Here is an 18,898-nt window from a genome sequence, read left to right as displayed (position 1 = left end):
AGCAGTGTAGTAGAGTGCAAAATCAACATACAAAAATCAGTAGTGTTCCTGTACAACAATACTAATAAATTCACCAGGAAACAAATTAAGATACTATTCACAATAGCATCAAGAAAATACAAGTCACAACAGCATCAATACTATTCATGGCAGCATCAAGAAAAAATTAATAATTAGCAACTAACCTAACAAATGAAGTGAAAGACTTCTACAACAAAAACTACAGTACTCTGAAAAAAGGAGATCAAAAAGGACATCAGAAAATGTAATGATATCCACTCTTCGTAGATAAACAGAACCAATATTGTCAAAATCTTCCAAAACTAATTGTCTTAGTTACTTTTGTCATTGCTGAGACAAAATATCTAATACTCAGAGTTAAAGGAGGAAAGGTTTATTTAGCTCACAGTTTGTAGAGGTTTCAGTTCATAGTTGGCTGGCTCCAAGGCAGGGTGGCATGGCAAAAAGAGCGTCACATAGGAGAAAAAGTTTATGGCAGGCAGAAAACAGCAAAAGCAAGCAATTGGCAAGCAACAAGCCTCTTTCTGTCCCTTATAGCTTATCCAGGCTACCCAGCCTCAAGTCAAATGGTACTCATACTCTTAATCCTAATGCCCTTAATTCTAGCACTGCACCATGAATCAATACCAGTGTCACACACTCTAGATCCAGTCACTTCTGTAAAAGTCCCCATCTATAACCACATGAGGTTTTGGGGGGACATCTAGACATAAGCCATAACATTCTGCCTCTGGCCTCCCAGAGACTCATGCACATCCCTTCATGCAAAAGGCATTCAGTCCATCTCCAAGAGTTGCTAAAGTCTTAACAATTTCAGCACTGATGAAAAATCCAAGTCTCACCTGAGATTTAAGGTAAACCCTTAGCTTTGAGCCCAGGACAAAAGAGAAAAAGTTAAACACTTCTAATATTCAATGGCACAAGACAGACACTACCATTCTAAAAAGTGCAATAGAGAAATACACAGCAATGGGACCAAAGCAAGTACAAAATCAAGTAGGGAAAACATTAAGTTTTGTAGTTCCATATCCAGCCTCCCTGGCAATCCATAGCAAGATGAGAACTCCAAAGGGCTTGGGGAGCTCCACCCCTATGGCACTGCCAGTGGGTGTAGCTCCCATGGCTTCTCTCTTGGGTTGGTTGTGCTCCTTCCTTGAAGTTTTCCTCAGATGATCCATGTTCCTGGCTTCCCCAAATTTCTGGGGTCTCTATAGCATCTTCAGCTTCACAGTCACAACTTCACACACTGCTCTCTCAGGGGAACACTGCCTGGCTTCCCTGGCCTTCTTTTGAAATCTGGATGGAAGCCTTCCTGACCTCACAACTCTTGCATTCTGCATGCACCTAAAACCAGCACCATGTGGATGATGCTAAAGTCTACCACCAGCTGGACCAGTACCCTGGCTTCCTTCTCCCTTGGCTGTAGAGGTCATGTACCTATGAAACAAATGCTGAGGAACAACTTTCCTGGGTTACCACCATTCTGGAAGATGGTACATCTTGTCAAAGCAAGGTCTTTCACTTTTGCAATTTTGAGGCTGTAATTGGTGGAGTCCTACTGGTTCTTATGATGCTCTCAGGCCATTTTTTCTATTCTCTTGTGCTAAAATACTTGGATTTGTCTTACTAGTTTTTTCAGTGACAAATTTTTCCTCTGAGGTTTTTTTTTGTTTTGTTTTGTTTTGTTTGTTTGTTTGGTACCAGGAATCAAACACACAACCTGATGCTTGCCAAGCAGCGCTGTGCCACTGAGCTATATCTCCAGCCATCAATTTTTCCTCTATTCCATCTTTGTATGCCATAACTTTACTAGAGCTTCCTTTCTGGCCAAATTCAAAATATTTTAAATCAGTCTATTGAGCACTTTACTCTTGATTCCCAACATAAATTTGGCTAAAAGCCCCAATAGTAGCCATGCCAAAGCTTCAACATTAGACAGTCTTGAAATTTCTTCTGCCAGATTAATTAATCTACCACCTTTAATCTCAGTCTCAGACAAAGTCTCCAGACATCAGCAAAATGCAGGTAAATTTTTCTGCCAAGGTACAACACACGTCATCTGGAGTCCAATAGTTACTGCAGTACTTCTTCCCAGCAGAAACCTCCTGAGCCTGGATTTTACTGGCATCACTTCTGTCACCATTCTGAGCTTCTGAACTCTGACCAGGATCTCCTATCAAGTAAAACCTAAAGCTTTCCAGGGCTGCTTTTTCAGCCGGCCTCTCCAAGCCTTTCCAAATTCTTCCCACATAGGGGCTGGGGATTTAGCTCAGCAGCACAGCACCTGCCTGGCAAGCACAAGGTCGTGAGTTCGACTCTCAGTACTGGAAAAAAAAAAATTCCCACAAGTCAATTCCAAAGGCTCTTGAACCTTACAGTCAGGTATAGTCACAGCAAAAATGCTACTCCTGGTACAAAATTCTGTCTTAGTTACTTTTCTCATTGCTGAGACAAAATACCTGACACCCAAAGTTAAAGCTGGAAAGGTTTATTTGGCTCACAGTTTATAGAGGTTTCAGTCCATACGTGGCTGGCTCCAAGGTAGGGTGGCATGGCAGAGGGGATCACAGAAAAGAAATAGTTCATGGCAAAGCAGAGCAGGCAAAAGGCAGCAAACAAGTCCAAGTGAGCACAGTTTCTTTCTGCCCCTTTTATATTCTAGCTAAGCTACTGGGCTTAGGGACAGTGCCAAACCAATTAGTGGACTGATTTAGTAACCATACGCCTTTAGTCCCAGGACTCTCAATCATAGCACTGCACCATGAATCAATCATACTCTCTGTATCCAGCCATCTTGAAAAAGCCCCACCTCTGACCACCTGAGGCTGTAAAGGGGCATCTAGACACAGCCATAATACTAATACACAGTTTTAACTCAAATCAATCAAAATATAAACAGTATTCCTCAGAAAACAATCCTAAATTTCATATGGAGCCAGAAGAGACCCAGAGTAGCAAAAGTAATCCTGGGCAACAAAAACAAAGCAGGAGACATCATAACCCTGGATTTTCATTTACTGTACATTATGAAACTACAGTGATTTTTAAAAAAATGGCACTGGCACACAAGTAGACATGTAGATCAGTGGGAAAGAACAGAGGATAAAGAAACAACCCCAGGCACATTCAGCTACTGAATCTTTGACAAAGGGGCCAAAATATACACTGGAGGAAACACGGCCTCTTTAACAAATGGTGCTGTGAAAACTAGCTATCCACATGTAAAAGATTGAATCTAGACCCATATCTCTCACCGTGCATTAAACTAAATTCAAAATGGGTCAAAGATCTAAATGTTAAAATAGAAACACTTATTCTGCTGGGAGATAAAATAGGCAAAATTCCTGAAGATATAAGGGCAGGCAAGGACTTTCTGAACAAAACCCTAGTTACACAAGAAATAACATCAAGAATCAACAAATGGGGTCATACAGAATTAAAATATTACTCGTAGCACAGGAAACAATCAACAGAGTGAATAATCAACCTACAGAATGGAAAAAAAAAATTACCGACTACTTCAAACAGAAGACTAATATCTACAATATACAAAGAACTCAAAAAAGTTATACAGCAAAAATAAAAGACCCAAACAAAAAATGGGCAACTTCTTCTCCTCAGAACAAGAAAGTACAAATGGCCAATAAATACATGGAAAAAAATGTTTAACATCTCCAGCTCCTAGAGAAATAAAAATTGAAATAATACTAAGATTCCATCTTACTCCAGAAAGAATGGCTATTATCAAGAAATCAAATAACAAATGTTGGTAAAACTGTGGGGGAAAAAATGAACTCTTCTACATTGTTGGTGGGAATACAAACTAGTACAACCACAAATTAATGAGTATAGAGATTCCTTCAAAAAACAAAAACTAGAAATTCCATTTGATTCACTTATTACCCTTCAAAGTATCTCCCGAAAAGAGTTAAAGATATCACATTACAGTGATAACATGCATACCTATGTTTATAGCAGCACAATTTATAACAGTTAAATCATGGAAGTGGTCTATGTTCATCAATAGATGAACAGATACACAAATGTGGTATTTATACACAACAAGCTAAAAAAGATTTGAGTCATTTGTAGGGAAATGGATACACCTGGAGACCATACCATTATGTAAAACGAATTAGACACACTACCTTAAAGTATTGCCCTGGTCTCTTACGTCAGAACATCCCCCCGAAAAAATATAAATAAAAAACAAATTACAGTGATACCTCAGCTCACAAACTTAATTCTTTCCACAATTCCAGTAGCAAACAGAATTGGATGAGAACCAAATTGAATTCAATGATCAAGTTCAATGTTGACTTTATGGGGAAATTTGATTTGGTTCTCATTCAAACGCATTGAAAGAATTAAGTTTGTAAACCAAGGTGCTGCTGTAAAATATATATAATAGCAAATAGGGAGATAGATTTTTCACAAATGGGAGAAGGATCAAGAGACAGAAGGAGGGGCAGGAGGAGAGAAAAAGGGCTTTAAAAAGTATTAAAATGTGTTATGTACATGTACCAACTCCTCACTCTGAATGTAATCAGTATTACTGCAAATATGTACTAATAAAAACTCAAAATTGAAGAAAAGAAAAACACTAACAACAAGGCATCTAAGAATATAACTACTTTTTCTTGGTATGAGTTTTTCATTTATTTATTGTTTTGCTTTATTTTGTGCAGACAAAACATCTTATGTATATTTTTCCCAATTTTTAAGTCATTAATAATAGGAATTTGGATCTAGTATGATTCTCAATGTGCAATAAATATTTAAAAAAGAGCTACTGGGCATGTAGCTACAACAAAAAATCTGATATATGAGGAGTACAAATAACATCGTTAGGGATGGGGATTTAGCTCAGCAGCACAGTGCCTGCCTGGCAAGCGCAAGGTCGTGAGTTCAATTCCCGGTACCAGAAAACAAACAAACAAAAAAATAGCATTGTCTTTCAGAAGAGTGATAATAAAATCCAAAACAAATTCTTGAGAAAAAAAATTCTCAAAATATTTGTTTCATGATTTTATTTTTATGCATGAAGGATCCCCAGTGATCTCTGAGAAAAGGAAACCTGGGAAGCTATTGGATTTCTTACCTTGACAGCTGTAGACTGAGATATGACTTTTACTGACTGGCCCTGTGCATGGGCACCTAGATCATGAGGCCATATTGTCAGCAGTCCATCACTACAACCACTGGAGAGCAGCCTGCCATCCGGTGACCACTTCAAAGCACACACAGCTTGCTTGTGGCAAAGGGTTCCAACTTGATGCTGGGCTGCACGAACATCATGGTGATAAACACGGCCCAGTCTTGACCCACTACATGGGAATAAAAAGGCAAGTTTCCATGACAAAAAAATAATAATAATAAGCCCTACTGCTACCCAAGCATTGACAACTTGAAGGAAGGTACAGTTCAAAGGAAAACTACTGAAGGACCCAAATACAGGTAGAAACTCCTTGGGTTAATAAGAACGGAGTATTCTACCTTTAGACTCATTTCATAGGTGAAATCAGTGTGTCTAGCAGAGTTTCAAATAAGGAATTGAAAAGTATTCTTTGACAGATGTCTCTAATAACCATAACAAGATATAGATAGCCATGGAAAAGATAAATTTAGAAGACTACCAAATTGTCTCAGGTAGTAATTTATCTGCTGGACCTAGGAAATATTACTTCTTCTGGAGTGTTTCATTTTATCTCAATGAAATGGCTTCACTGTACATTTATAGTAAATATTAGACAGAAATTTATTATCTCCTATTCTAACATGTTTGTTCCTATTAAGTTATAGATCCATTCTTAGTTTTGCTAATGGTACTAATATGTAAAAGGAATTTAAAACTGTCACAGAAAATTGCCATAGGATTCAAACAAGATCAGTGAATAAGGTTTCTATTCACTCTCAGTGATTTAAATCTAAAAATGATAAAGATCCTATAACTTCTTAAAAAATAATTAACTCTTCAAAGATACTAACTCTAATAATTTGATGTTCTCTGAGGATTAACTTTCTACAAAAATTTATGAACTTTCTTGAAGTCCAGAGTCATTTTTAGACTGTGCATAGTACTGAATAGCACTCTAACATGGGCCCTAGAACCAGACTACATGGGTTTAAATCTTGACTCTGTCCCTTACTAAACATGTGACTTCAGTCTAGTTTACCCATATGAGAAAAAATGGAGATAAACCACGTTACAATGTCATTGCAGGGATTTAAAAAAGATTCTGCACATGAAAGTATAGTACGGTGCCTGGCACAGGGCTGAAAAGGATCTGCTCATGCTCTTCACGGATAATGAAACTAATCTCTAACAATGCAGACTGTAAAAAGAAGTTGGGTACAGAATTGACTACAAGAACTAAGTCTGTCCAATAAAAACAAGTATTAAAATTCCTAATTTACAGATAAGCTATTTAAAGAGATTATAAATGGTTTTGGTATTTATCTATCTGAAATCTATCTTAGGAAATACAATACAGATATGAATGACTTCTTAAAAGCAATAAGCATTTCAATAAATTAAGGAGGATCGTACAAACAAGTCATTGAGCTTTCCTAGTTAAAAAGTAGTAAAATCACACCAGTAATTCTCAAAGTGATACATTATCAGCATCACTTGGGAAATTAGAAAGGCAAATTACTGTATCAGCCTCCCTAAGACCTGTCAGATCAGGAAATCCTGTAGTAAAACCAGTGCTCTGTGTTTTAAGTGGCCTTACACGTGACACTGATGTACTTTTAAGAACCACTGAACAGGATAATCCATGAGGTTCTTATAACTCTGACTTTGGTAAGTCTTTAAATTGGAAAATTGGCCCAACAAAGCTTAACATATTCTTTACATTAATATCAATAACAATAAACATCTTGTTTCAGAAAAATATCCTTTATTGGGTATTACCTGGTACAGAGAAACCTCTTGCTTGAGTAGAATTTTTCATTTCATTTGAACAGTTCAGAATCCTATGTGGAAGTCTCATATCAGCCATGATGTGTATGGCCACTAGGACATGTACATCACCAAAAGACATGCATATTTGAGAGGGTAAAATCATACCTAATAGAAACCCTAATTCCTATTTTGTTTCATTTTTCTACTGTTTTTAAATATTACAGTTCTGCTCAGTCAGTCCCCTAATCAATTGGTGATACAAACAATTGGCTCTAATAAGATGCTTCTTACCTGCTAAGGATACAGTGATTCCAGCTCAGCGCCCCAACTACTGACAAGTGACCCTGCATATTTCTCAGACGCTTTTTAGTTACCACATCCCATAACTAAAAAAATGAACAAGCAGGGTTATATAGATCGGTATTTTCATAATCCACTATCTTCTCAAAGGTCTGACGGCTGATTACTTTTGATGTAGCCAATATATTATCAGCTAAGTGAAAACTCAGAACCTGTAACTCTAACCAGAAGTTCTCAATTCTGACTATATATTAGGATCACCTGGGGAGTTTATAAAACACTATGGATACTCAAAATTCTTATTGAATTGCTGTACTAGAACCAGTATTACCAATTAAGCTTTTTCTTTTAAGCTTTTCAGATGAATTCAACATGCAACTAAGAACTGACAATCATTATTAAACTTCTAGATCCTTATAAACTGTGAGAATTTCAAGTTTGGAACCCCACTTAAAGTTACCAACAAATATACAGACTGAGTATTTCTTTTTTTTTTTTTTTTTTTCCCTTGTTTTTCTCCAGTACCGGGAACCGAACTCACGACCTTGCGCTTGCCAGGCAGGCACTTTGCCACTGAGCTAAATCCCCAGCCCCCAGACTGAGTATTTCTTATCTGAAATGCCAGAACCAGAAATGTTTCAGATTTGGAGTTTTTCAGATATTGGAATATTTATATAGAATTTTACCAGTTGCACATTCCCAATCCAAAATATTCCAAAATCTGAAACTTTTGTATCAATCTCGATGAATAAAATTTAAGTACCTGAACATTTCCAGAAGTCAGAAATTGAATTTACTGCTAAGAGACCCCATTCCTACCAGCTAGAGATTATATTCTGACCTATATGACTTATATGAAAAACAAGAAGTATGGTGTAAAAAGAAGTCATGACACGCCTCTCACAGCACTGAATAATCTTGGCAAAGATAAGAAAGCAGTGAGAACCATCTAGGACCCTTCTAAGTCATGTGGTATATGACAGTATTGTCTACACTATTGCTAATAAACAATAAAAAGAATGACACATGAGAAATTAGATGCATTGATGAAACCTTGATAAATCCTCATCTCAGAGAAACTATCTAAAAGAAATCCACTCATTTTATACAGTTCCACTTGTTTTTGTCTTTCCTCAATTTTTATTTTTTTATTAGTACTGTACATGTTTGCAATGTGTAATGATTACATGCATGTGGGGATTTGGTACCTGTACATAACACATCTTAATTCTGTGTTCATCCCTTTTCTCTCCCTTCATTCACCCCTTCCTCCATTTCTTTGTTGCCTTCCTTTTTGCAAAAGATCTAGTTCTCTATTTTTATAGCTATACTCCTAATAACAGTTTCAGTTGGAAAGGAACTAGAAGGATAGCTTCATCTCTCAAAGGTTCCAAAACTACGGTGTCTACAAATCTAATGTTAGTTGGAGAGAAAAGATATTTTAAACAATAACAAATGAAATTACTGTGAAAAGCTAAGATTGTGGTAAACACCAAAAAGAGTACTATATCCTTAACTCTTCATAAAACACGAGGGGGGAGAGAGCAGAATGGTATCTCTCCTGGCTTCCCATGGGTTCAGTGACACATCTACTCTAGTTTCTTTATTATATTAATATATTATTAAAAGTCAATCTTAAGGGCTGGGGATATAGCTGTGGTATAATTGCCTCCCTGGCAAGCACAAGGTCCAGAGTTCAATTCTGGGTACCAAAAAAAAAAACGCTAAAAGTCAATCTTAGGCCAGGGATATAGTTCAGTGGCACAAGTGCCTTCCCAGCTAGCCCAAGGACCCAAGTTCAATTCCCAGAACCGCCCTCCCAAAAAGTCATTCCTAGTTATCCAGTAATCACACAAAGAACATTCTGAGAAAATAAATTGTCCAGTACTTGCACTTCTCCTTCGCTGGTACCAACTGCCAAGCATGTTCCCTTTTTTATCCAGGACACAGAAGATATATAATTACAAGTGAGACTTAAGTCTATGTTTTCAACCTCACTGTGATTTTCTCCGTTCCAAATGTATACAGTAGACCCAAGGGCTATAGCAACAAGATTCTGAAAACTCCAGTCTAGAATATTCAGATCTGTAAGAAAAGTACTTCAAATTGGGATGATTATACAGCCACACAAAAACATTTTTCAATAAACAACTTATTCATAGATAAGGAGGAAAAGTCAATCTCTTGCCTGTGGTCAGCTGGAAAATAGAATCATCAATCCAAGTAGATCGCTTCAAGTTCAAAAATAAAAACTAGAATAGAACCAGGTTGCAGACTCACATTCTAATGAGCCATAATGTTTATTATTTATGCTCAAAATGCACTTACTTAGATGTATTAAAAAGCTTGATAGATTCACCTACCATTATTAGGATACATGGACTTTATCTAACAAATGATTAAAAATAGCCAGGTGTGGTGGCATACACCACTCAGGGGGCTGAGGCAGGAGGATCATTGCAAGTTTGAGACCAGCCTGTGCTACAAAGTGACTCCACGGCCAGCCTGAACTGCATAGCAAGACCCTGTCTCAAAAAGACAAAAAATAAAATAAAATAGTTAAAAAGTAAAAGTACATAATTACTATGGAAACTTCTTAGGTTATCTATATGCAAATGCCACCATCACTTGTAACCAAAAAACACTACCAATAAATCTAGAAAGAATGGTGCCTGATTTATGTTACCTAGAAGTTAACAACTTTCTCTACTCTGTCATAATAGGAACTCTGCTAAGAGAAATCATGTTTGTATGAGCATTTATTAAAATTTACCCTATCTTATTTCTTATGACAGAAACTCCTATCCCAACTGACACATACCAGTACAAAGGTATGATATACACCAGTTGCATTATAGTTACTTAAACCCCTAAAACGCATTCCTTTCACTAATAACAATATAAACTTTGGACAATGTATAAAAAGCAAACACCTGAAGACCCTGGAACATAAGTAAAAGGGGGTAAATTAAATCAGGGCATCAAAACATGGAGAAGCAATCTGCCCAGCAGTGAGTTCCCTGCCTTTTTTTCTTCCTAGCTTTGCCCTAAAGAGACACCAGTCATTGACTGGCACCTGCAGCCAAGATTCTAGTAGAGCTCAAATCATCTTTCTAGTCAGAACAGCCATGGAAATGGGGCTGGGGTGACCAGACTGTGAGGGAGGACATCCACAGAGAGACATCCTCTAACCATGAGTATATGAGCTTACATGGTTCAGCCTATTCCCTCAATCATATAAGTGTAGGGGCGACCAAAGTAGCTTAAAAAGCTTTGAGAAATGAACTGAGATTTGAAACATCCTACAAGTCTCAGCCTAGACTCAGATCCAAACATATGAGAGATAGACCCAAATCAGCATAGTCTACACTTAAGAACTTGATTGGAGATTTTAAAACACAACCCACAGATAGCCAGCCAAAATTAAAATGAGAGCCTAACTAGAACAAAAACATCAACATCCATAGGAGCCAGAGTGAATACAATATAACACATAATTTCCAAGACACATTCAAAATTAGTGGATATATGCAATGGTAAACATAATCAATAGATTTTAATTCTAGCATTAACTAGATATAAGAATTATCAAAGATATTAAAGCAGCTATTAATTCTCCAAGAGACAAGGAAAAACATGAAAAACTTGAATTAGTTAAAAGATAGAAACCTCAGAAGAAAAATATAAAAATAAATTTTCATACAGAGAAAATAGAAACTATAAGACAAAACATTACAATAGAAATAGAAGTTATAAAAATCATAAAGTTAAAATTTTAAAACTAAAATTAGAACATCTGAAAAATTCTCAATCACAAAATGCAAATGATAGACAAAAGCGTCAGTGAACTAGAGTACAGATCACCAGAAATTATTCAACCAGAACATACAGAAAAAGCAAAAACAGAAAACCGAGTGGAGCCCCCAGGTACCTGTAGAATAATATCCAAAGATCTACCACAAGTCTATTTGGACCAAGTCTTAGAAGCAAGAAGAACAAGGCTTCATGTGACCATGGAGTTCTCACCAGAAAACATGGAGATCAGAAGTCAGTGGAACAACATCTGAAAACTGTTGAGAGGGAAAATCTCCCAGACTCAAATTCCATATCCAACAAAAATATCATGACATGGAAGATAAAAAAATCTAAGCAAAGTCCTAGTCAATGGTCTTGATCAGCAAGAAATTGTAAAGGAAGCTCTTCAGGCTAATGAGAAATTATGTAAGAGAGAAACTGGAATCTTCAACATGAAACAGAACACTGAAATTAGTAAACAGCTGGGTAAATATAAAGGACCATCCTTTTCCTCCTAAAAAATTTAAAATGCTTTTTAAATTTTACTTTTTAAAGGCAAAGCACTTAACAACTACAATAAACTAAAAAAGCTATGAAGTTGGAGAGAACTATATGACTACAAGATTTTTATGTATGTCTTGTGTAAAAAGTACAACAGTAATTAAGTATACTTGAGAAACTTTAGATTACATTGTAATATCAAAAACTAACTAAAAACATAATACAAAAAATAGCCAAAAACAATAAACCAGTTAAAATAGAAGTAGAAAAGATGTTCAAAGAATAAGCCTTAGGCAGACCCACAAAAAGATCAGAGAAATAAAGTGAATATAAAACTAGGAAGTTTACATGTCAATTAAAGAAAAAGACAATGGACTGTCTAAGAGGATATATCTCAAATGTGGATGACAGAGTTAGGTACAAAGTAACTGAAAGGCTTTACAGAGAAGGGCTCTTTGGTGATTTTGCATTAGCAGTTTCAAAGGAATAGTGAGATAACCTAACTACAGTGGGCTCAAGACAGTGAGGGGAAGGATGGGAATGGTGGCCATGCCTGTAATCCCAAGCATTCAGAGGCTGAGGCAGGAGGATTGTTATGAGTTCAAGGCCAGCCAGGACTACATATTGATTTCAAGGCCAGCCTGGACTACACAGTAAAACTCTGTCTCAAAAAACAAACAGAAAAAAAGGTAATGTGGGAACAGAAATGGGAAATGGTGAGTATAAACATTTTTTACATGTTTTGCTATCAAGGGAAGGGAAAAAAGGAGCTAGGGCTTGAAAGAAAAGTAGGAATAAAAGTTGTTTCTTTTTACTATGAGTGTTATAGTTTTTAACATTTCTTGAAAACTTATCCTCTTCATTTGGTTGTGATAATAAATTCTCTTGGAGAAGGAGCTTAAAGAGTAGGCAGGTAGCCAGGTGTATTGGCACACTCCTGGAATCTCAGCACTCAGAAGGCTGAGGCAGGGGGATCACTATGAATTCAAGGTCAGCCTGGGCTATACAGCAAGTTTAAGGCGAGGCTGAACTACACATGAGACTTTGTCCTAAAAAACAAAAACAAAAAGAGTAGGCAGGTAAAGAATTATTCCGTTTACTGATTTTGCTTTTGCTCACTCCTTTCTGTAGATGTTTCCTTTCCTTCTGCTCTTCTGTCCCTCACCCAGACAGGCCAGATAGGCTGGCCCCTGCCTTTAACCACAATCATCCAGACTATACTCTAGTTCACCCGATCTTTTAACTACCGGCTTTGTTTCTAATGATCTCCTGAACTTCATGTCTGAAAGCTTCCTTTAATGTAATATTCCAAGAATAGTCTTCCCTCCCCAAATCACCTCCCAGCCAACCAACTTTTCCAGGGATACCAACTTTCTACTGCCTCAAAAACATGTAATATAATTTTGAGAAACATGTAATAATCTTAAATTCACATATATTTACTCGTGGAGGAGAAATGGACCTTAATCTTTGATAGTTCTTCCCTACTAACAGCATTCTGCATAATTTGCTATGAATTTTCCTTTAATGTATCTCTTAATCAACAACTCTCAAATAAACCTAAATTTCTACATCTGACTTTGAATTTCTGTATTAGCTGCATCCACCTATCTATATAGCAGTCCCTAATGTATCTTCTCATTGTCATTATTTTTCGGTCACCAACATCATGCCTTTGCTCATTGTGCTAACAGAACCAGAAATGCTCTCCATTCTCCCTCTACCCTTACAAACCCTACTGATCTTTCAAGACCCAGCATAAATTTAACTTTTTTTTGTCTCTTTTTTTTTGAACTGTGCAGTTCAGGCTGGTCTTGAGCTCACTTTGTAGCCTAAGCTGGTCTCGAACTCACAACAATCCCCCTGCTTCAACCTCGTGAGTGCTGGTATTACAGGTGTGTGCCACCATGCCCAGCTTAAATTTTAATACCTTGACAAAGTCTTTGTGGACAATTCCAGAGCTCACTGAGCTTCTTATATTCCTTATAGCTTATGATACTGCATAATTCATTATTTAGGTTCTGCATTGGCATGTTGGCATCAATGTCATGTGAGTTAGTCCTATTGCCCTAACTACATAGATTACAAGCTAGGTACATAACAAGCAAACTCATTGTACTGTAGTAGTTTAGTTGAGTAGATTTACCCATGTTTAAAATATGGTAGAATGACCAACATGTGCATAGTTCATTCTAATAGAGTAAAACAAAAATGTAGTTACAGGTAACAATTCTCATGCCCCATCACCAGCAATACCCATTCCTAAATGTGAAATTTGCCCAAGGAAAATCCAGTCACCTTAACCTTTGTTGCATGGCACATCCTTTGGACAGGAGACACAAGGGCTATTTGGTTCTAACAGAATCAAATTTCAAGTTTAGTCCAGAACATTGGATGCACTTTGTCCTTTCAACTTGACAATTCAAAATAACTTACAGTAGTCATTGCGAAGGCCAGTAAGATGAATTTTCACCTCTGGTTGCCATGTGGGACAGTTCACATCTCTGACCTTTTGAAGATGGAAGGATTCATCTCTGACCCCATCTCTGCAGCCTGCAAGAAACAAACAGTTCTACGTATCTCCTGATTCAGAAAGTACAGTATTTATCCTTAAGAGCAGTATAAGAACACAGAGTAGAAAAGAAAGCAGTCATTATAAGACTACAGTATGAACAATAAGAAAAGAAAGGAAACAAAGAGAACTTCAGTATCAAACAACATTTAAAAATTATTCAGTGGCAGTTTTTAATTAAAAAATACGTGAGTTTTAGACCTAAATGTAGATGGAAGGCCTTTTGGGGAACACAGAGCTATTACATTATGCTTTGAATATTTATTCAGTCATTTGAGATTTTAAAATCAAAGTGAGTTTTACATATCTGCATATCCATCACATGTACATATACCTTACAGACTTAAGGCTTATTCTGCATCTTTGTCAACAAATGGTTGTTGGTTCATTGAATCTAGCTTTTTCTCTCATTATTTGTGTATTAAATGACACCAAGTTACTACTTCTGGTTAATTTTACCCATAACTATCTCAGATCAAGATCATATCTTTTCTTTTAAGTTCTCACCAAAAGACTCCACTAAGTCCAACCACATGCCGCTGTCTTATCATCTCCAACCAAGCACTCAGTTTATGATCAAACTGATAATGATAATATTAGCAAAAACCAAGACAACGTAGGTGATTGTGGTCTCCGTGACCAAATGGTTTCTGATAAAAGCATGAGGGTGTCACACATGAAGAAGTTAGGAAACCAAATGGTTACTCATAAATTCCTACCTCAGTGTTAGCAAGGAAGACCTGCAGTTGTGGACAGAACCGCAAACTTGCTAGAAATATTCAGCCATGCTAATTTTGCTTATTGAAAGATTTTTAAAAGTCAATACCCAAGGAATCAAAAAAACCCTCCTAGAATTAATTAAGGTTGAAGATACATGACGTTAATATATAAAAGTCAGTTTCACTCTTCTATATCAGCAATGAACAATTGAAATTTGAAATTTAAAAAATAGCTTTTATAATAGTACCCAAAATATAAAATACTTAGGGATAAATCTCAAAAATATGGATAAGATATATATGAAGAAAACTAAATACTCTGAAGAAAGAAATGAAAGAAAATCTAAATATATGGACAGATATTTCAAGGATAGAAAAGCTCAATATTATTAAGATATCAGTTCTTCCCAATTTGATATATAGATTCAACACACTCCCAATCAAACCCAGCAAAATATTTTGTGGACACTAACAAACTAATTCTAGGGGGCTGGGGATTTAGCTCAGCGGCAAAAGCGCCTGCCTGGCAAGCGCAAGGTCGTAAGTTCGGTTCCCGGTTCCAGAGAAAAACAAAACAAAAAAAAAAAAAAACCAAACAAACTAATTCTAAAGGTTATATTGAGATGTACAGACCCAAAATAAGCAACCCAATATTGAAATAGAAGAAAAGGAAAATATTGTCACTATCCAACTTCAATACTTACGATAAAGCTACACTAATCATGACATTACAGTATTAGCAAGAGAGTAAACAGATCAATGGAACAGAACACAGAACCTACAAATAGACCCACAACTGATTATGGACAAAGGGGCAAAGTCAATACAATAGGTAAAAGATAATTTCTTCCACAGTGGTGCTGGGATAACTGTACATCCACATGTAAAAAAATTAATATAGACACAGACACTACCACTTTACAAAAATTAACTCAAAATGGATCATAGACATAAACTATAAATCTCCTAGAAGATAACATAGAAGAAAACCCACATGAATGGGATTTAGCCATACATTTTCAGATACAACATCAGAGGCACAGTCTATGAAGGAAATCATTGATAAGCTGGGCTTCACTAAATTAAAACTATGCTCTGTGAAGACACTGTCAAGAAAATGAGAAGACAAGCCACAGAGCAAAGAAAAATATTTGCAAAGGACACATTTTATGAAGGGCTGCTGTCCAACATATGCAAATAAACATTTAAGTTCTTAAAACTTAACAATGAGAAAGTGAAAAATAAAATTTTAAAATGGGCAAAAGATCTGGACAATTCACCAAAGAAGATACAGTGATGACATATGACACAGATAAGATACCCAACAAGATATGTCATTAGAGAACTGCAAGCTGAAACAAGAGAACACCACACTTGTGTCTCAGTGGCCCAAATCCAAAACATTGACAACAAATACTGCAAAGATATGGAGCACTGAAACACTCATTCATTGCTCCTGGAATGCAAAACGGTAGTCACTTTGGAACACACCTTGGCACTTCCTTAGAAAACCGATTGCTATCATACAATCTAGCAATTGTGCTTTGTTTTTACTTAGATGAGTTGAAAATTGACGTCCACACAAAAATCCTGAACATGAGCCAGGAATGGTGTGCACATACCTATAATCCCAACACTATAAAAGGCTGAGGCAGGAGGATTCCAAGTTTGAACCCAGCCTCAGCAACTTAACAATTTAGTGAGATCCTGTCTCAAAATAAAAGGACTGGGGAGTAACTCAGTGAGAAGGCCCTGGGTTCAGTTCCCAGTACTGGAAAAAAAAAAAAAAGAACATGTTTAGTGGTTATAACAAGTTTATTCATAACAGCTTTCATTACAAGGCTTGGAAGAAACCAAGATGTCCTTCAAGAGGTCAGTGGATAAAATCTGGTACTGCAAGATATATACAAGGTGTGATTGAAAAATACAGTAAAATCTTAAATTTTTTTAAATGTATTACAGCAAAAGATACATGGTACCCTCAAAAGTCCCCTCAATTAAAACACAGCTATCCCACATTCTTGCCACTTTCAGAAGCAGTTCTGAAGTCCGCTCTTGAGAGCATCTTTAGTTGTATTGTCATGGCTGCTTCACATCCTATATTGATTCAAAATATTTACCTTGCATTGTCATTTTGACTTTGGGAAGAGCCAGAAGTCACATGGTGCCAGAGCTTGTGAATTAAAGAGATACCATATTACAAGCCACTTTTCCATTGGATGACACTTACAAGCAGTACTCACCATATTTTTATCACACCTCATAAAGACAATCATGAAAGAAAGTGTCCCGAACTGCTTCACAAAGTGGCAGGAGTGATAGGAAGAGTGCATCTGATGCCAGATTAATCCCTATGAGAGGGATTAATACCAATGTGTCCTTTACTGTAATAACTTTTAATTATTGGTCATGCCACATACACAACATCTTCAGCACTGAACACAAATGAGCTTTCAAGGCGTGAAAAAGCATGAGGGGAACTGAAATGCATATTACTAAATGAAATAAGCCAGTTTGAAAAGGTTAAATATTGAATGATTCCAACTATACAACATTATGGAAAAAGAAAACCTATGAATACAAAACAAAGGTTGTCAAGGGAAAGAGAAGAATGAATAGGCAAAGCACAGAGGATATTTAGGACAATGAAAATACTCTCTATGATACCATAATATTCAATGCATGTCATTATATATTTGTCAAAAGTCCATAAAATAGAAAAACCCATTACAATATCCATAAAGTGAACTCATGTAATGAATTCATATCTTCAAAATTCTGAGTGGGACTGGAACTTATAGTCAAATTTTGAATCAAGTATAAAACCAGAAACGCATTTTCATAAACAGTGGCTCTAATGTCAGAGAAGTCTCAGGATGACAGTGGGACAACTAGACCAGCCTGGTTAGCAGCTTGTAGGGAGGTCACCAAGGAAAAGAGGGAGCTGGAGAGAAAGCACATGGAAGATGTTATCATCAGCTGTGGAACAAAACATTGGTATAATTAGGGGAAACATTAATAACTATTAATCCTAGAAAGAAAGTTACCCTAGAAAGAAAGAACACTTACCATGACTACTTGGCTCAGTGGTAAATATAGTTGTATAGTAATATTATAGAAATACTATGAATTTTTCTTTTCTAAAGTATGCTATAAGCATGTCCAGAGACTGAAGAAATAATGAAACAGGAGGAAACTAAGTGCTTATCTACTAAACTAGTAAATCACGACTATGTCTAAAATAGCAGTTTACCAATATTATGAAATAGCAGTTTACCAATATTATGTAGAGAATACACTTAATATCAGGGGGTACCTGGAAGAACTAAAAGTAGTTTCCTCTAGAAAAAGGACTTGGAAGTACAGCTAGTTAGGGCAGAGGATTATGAGAACTGTTCACATATACAGTTTAAAGTAAGGTGGAGATGAAGGAGGCAGGGAGAGGAGGGGGAAAGAAGGGTAAATGGAAAGCTTTTGCCCCACACCTTTCCAAATGCACTGGGACTCTTCGCAAAGCTGCATTTTCCCATTAATTTTCTGGATCACTTTCTGGGCTGAAAATACCTGGTTTAGGCATTTCTGAAAATAAATACAAACAAAGATAATGCTTCTTAGAAACACATATGTACATCTCAGATGTGATGCATGAGAAAGAGTTAGACCTGAATATTTACTAGGAAGTTTATAGATTCCACAATGTCAAAGCCAACACTACAATAATAACTACATTATTAATCACTGTATAATTAACAATGTTAAACATTTTGCATATATTATTTAAATCCCCTCAACAATTGCATATAGCAGGTACTACTTAGCTAAGCTAAAATCCTATTATTCTCCTAACATATAATTCTATTTAGCCTATAACCAAAGTTGGGGTTTGGGGCTCTTTTTGCAAGGTGAACAATATAATACGGGACACATATTTTATAAAATTATTTATAATAGTCACCCAAAAAATGGTATACAAAAGAGTACAGGAAATCTGTCCACAAACTATAGGCCAGGAATCCAGCTGAGGGCCTGAATCCCATGAAAATATCCTACCTGAACCCAACTGAAGACCTAGAACCCATAACA

At 36.4% G+C, this 18,898-nt stretch overlaps 1 protein-coding gene across 3 annotated transcripts in view; it reads right to left on the bottom strand.

Annotated features, from left to right (window-relative positions):
- Positions 1-18,898, bottom strand: part of Cdc20b (cell division cycle 20B) — a 57,222-nt gene that overhangs the window by 13,038 nt on the left and 25,286 nt on the right. For 2 of the 3 annotated variants that reach the window (XM_005392708.2, XM_013518457.1), the window contains 5 exons: positions 18,301-18,394; positions 13,961-14,077; positions 9,117-9,313; positions 7,220-7,314; positions 5,123-5,348 (listed from right to left, as the gene is read on the bottom strand). In XM_005392708.2, the coding sequence (XP_005392765.1) occupies positions 5,123-5,348; positions 7,220-7,314; positions 9,117-9,313; positions 13,961-14,077; positions 18,301-18,394 (729 nt within the window). The remainder of the gene's footprint in view (positions 1-5,122; positions 5,349-7,219; positions 7,315-9,116; positions 9,314-13,960; positions 14,078-18,300; positions 18,395-18,898) is intronic. The other variant, XM_013518458.1, reaches the window with a different exon arrangement.

The sequence above is a fragment of the Chinchilla lanigera genome, unplaced genomic scaffold (assembly GCF_000276665.1).
Source record: "Chinchilla lanigera isolate Chin_1 unplaced genomic scaffold, ChiLan1.0 scaffold00045, whole genome shotgun sequence".
Taxonomy (NCBI): domain Eukaryota; kingdom Metazoa; phylum Chordata; class Mammalia; order Rodentia; family Chinchillidae; genus Chinchilla; species Chinchilla lanigera.
This window is presented reverse-complemented; position numbering and strand designations above follow the sequence as displayed.